This window comes from Babylonia areolata, chromosome 21 (assembly GCF_041734735.1).
Source record: "Babylonia areolata isolate BAREFJ2019XMU chromosome 21, ASM4173473v1, whole genome shotgun sequence".
Taxonomy (NCBI): domain Eukaryota; kingdom Metazoa; phylum Mollusca; class Gastropoda; order Neogastropoda; family Buccinidae; genus Babylonia; species Babylonia areolata.
The window spans coordinates 51,065,370-51,067,869 of record NC_134896.1 but is presented as its reverse complement, the minus strand read 5'-3'; the positions used below and the strand labels follow the sequence as shown (position 1 = coordinate 51,067,869).

Here is a 2,500-nt window from a genome sequence, read left to right as displayed (position 1 = left end):
TGTTGACAAAGAATACCACAATTCTGACGACGGAAGCTAAAGGTTGGGTCATTCAGACACCCACTGGACATCCGAGGGGTCTGTGTAGAGGAGAAGAGAGGACTGGCCGTATTCTGTCACCCCCCTCTTTATACACACACCAAACAAATTTCAAACAAAATGAACATAAAGGGGGAAAAAAAAGTTGTAAAATCCTCACCTTGTCTTGCCAAGCCTTGTTGGCGATGCACTGGTGGTAACGCATTTTGGAAAAGGCCACCTGCAGAAATAATCAATACAAAAACTAAAGGCGATATTGGGTAACTTATCTAAAAGCACACACACACACACGACACACGCACGCACTACACACGCACACACACACACACACACACACACACACACACACACACACACACACACACACACACACACAACCACACACACACACACACACAAAGTACAATACATTCATTACACACCACAATCTCGTTAACATTTGATTTCTTACAATATATAATTTTCCTCTGATACAAAATATTAACACTTTCTTACACTAAATATTGATTGATTGATTGATGATTGATGTGGATACTTATATAGCGCCTATCCTCGGTCAGAGACCAAGCTCTAAGCGCTTTACATACACGGGGACATTTGCACCACAGGCTGCCTACCTGGGTAGAGCCGACTGACGGCTGCTACTGGGCGCTCATCATTCGTTTCCTGTGTCATTCAATCAGATTTCAGACGCACACGCATACACACTCAGACAGACATGTAACATTTTACGTGTATGACCGTTTTTATTTATTTACCCCGCCATGTAGGCAGCCATACTCCGTTTTCGGGGGTGTGCATGCTGGGTATATTCTTGTTTCCATAACCCACCGAACGCTGACATGGATTACAGGATCTTTAACGTGCGTATTTTGATCTTCTGCGTGCGCATACACACGAAGGGGGTTCAGGCACTAGCAGGTCTGCACATATGTTGACCTGGGAGATCGGGAAAAATCTCCACCCTTTACCCACCAGGTGCACCGAGATTCGAACCCAGGACCCTCAGATTGAAAGTCCAACGCTTTAACCATTCGGCTATTGCGCCCGTCATATTCACACACATTCCCTTTCTTTCATTCACTACTTCTCGTCTTCCCCGTCTAATAACACTTATAGTGAATAGACGTTAACTCTTTCCATACGAACGGCGAAAGAGACGACGTTAACAGCGTTTCACCCCAATTACCATCATCAAAATATTGCAAGCGGAAGGCTCTTATACTGAAGAGGTGAATGTTGACAAAGAATACTACAATTCTGACGACGGAAGCTAAAGGTTGGGTCATTCAGACACCCACTGGACATCGAGGGGTCTGTGTAGAGGAGAAGAGAGGACTGGCCGTACTGAGTGAGTTAAACTGAAGATCTCTCTCTCTCTCTCATTAATGTGGTGGGTGTGAATGTATGAGTGTTTATGCGTTTATGAATATGTACTTATTTGCTTGCATCATAAAGGAGAAGCGTGAGCGAAGGAAGCAGGGCTCAACTTCTGGAGACGTTTTCCCTTGCAACACCTAGTGGGAAGTACTGCGCATCCAGAATCGGCCTCTTCTCCCATAATTATGAGGACACACACCGACAGATAAGCCTGCCTGCCTACTCATCCGTCGGACCGACGGGAGACTCCATATATATATATCCCCTTATTTTTCGTTTTACTTTTTGTTTTCGTCGTTTGCTAAAATAAGCTGAATAATCCCCCTTGGCACTAGAGCTGTAAAACGCTATTTGACAATTAAAAAAAAAAAAAAAAATTGTCATTGTCATTGTCTCTCTCTCTCTCTGTGTCCGACAACCTTGTCTCTTCAAACTGGTTCTATTGCTGTCTTGTACTGACCACGAAGTTTGTCTCTGTTTTTTTTTTTCTTCTACAAAGCCTTTAGATATAGGGAAATTCTGACTTCAGTCTTAATGTTCCTGATTAACCTGATAATTATTATCTATAGCTGCATTGTTTTGACCCTTATGTCTGGAATGATAATGATTATTGTCTGTTCACATTCCCCTTCATAAGGGGGTCTTGGACAAACATGAATAAACCATCTGTATCTGAATCTGCCTCTCTGTCTCTGTTTCTGTCTCTCTCTCCGACTCCCCCCCCCCTCTCTCTCTCACCGAAATGTACAGAGGAACCCAGTAGGATGGGAAAGCTCTCTCTCCTCTCTCTCTCTCTCTCCTCTCTCTCTCTCCCCCCACTCTCTCTTCCCACTCTCTCTCTCCCTCCCCCCCCATCTCTCTCTCTCTCTCTCTCTCTCTCTAACCGAAGTGTACAGAGGAACCCAGTAGGACGGGAAAGCTCTCTCTCTTCTCTCTCTCTCCTCTCTCTCCCCCCCACTCTCTCTCCCTCTCTCTCTCTCTCTCTCTCTCTCTCTCTCTCTCTCCCTCCCTCTCTCTCACCGAAGTGTACAGAGGAACCCAGTAGGATGGGAAAGCTCTCTCTCCTCTCTCTCTCTCTCCC

At 45.1% G+C, this 2,500-nt stretch overlaps 1 protein-coding gene across 1 annotated transcript in view; it reads right to left on the bottom strand.

Moving 5' to 3' along the window:
* Positions 1-2,500, bottom strand: part of LOC143296645 (kynurenine 3-monooxygenase-like) — a 35,646-nt gene that overhangs the window by 2,785 nt on the left and 30,361 nt on the right. The window contains exon 13 of the mRNA XM_076608674.1: positions 200-259. Within this exon, the coding sequence (XP_076464789.1) occupies positions 200-259 (60 nt within the window). The remainder of the gene's footprint in view (positions 1-199; positions 260-2,500) is intronic.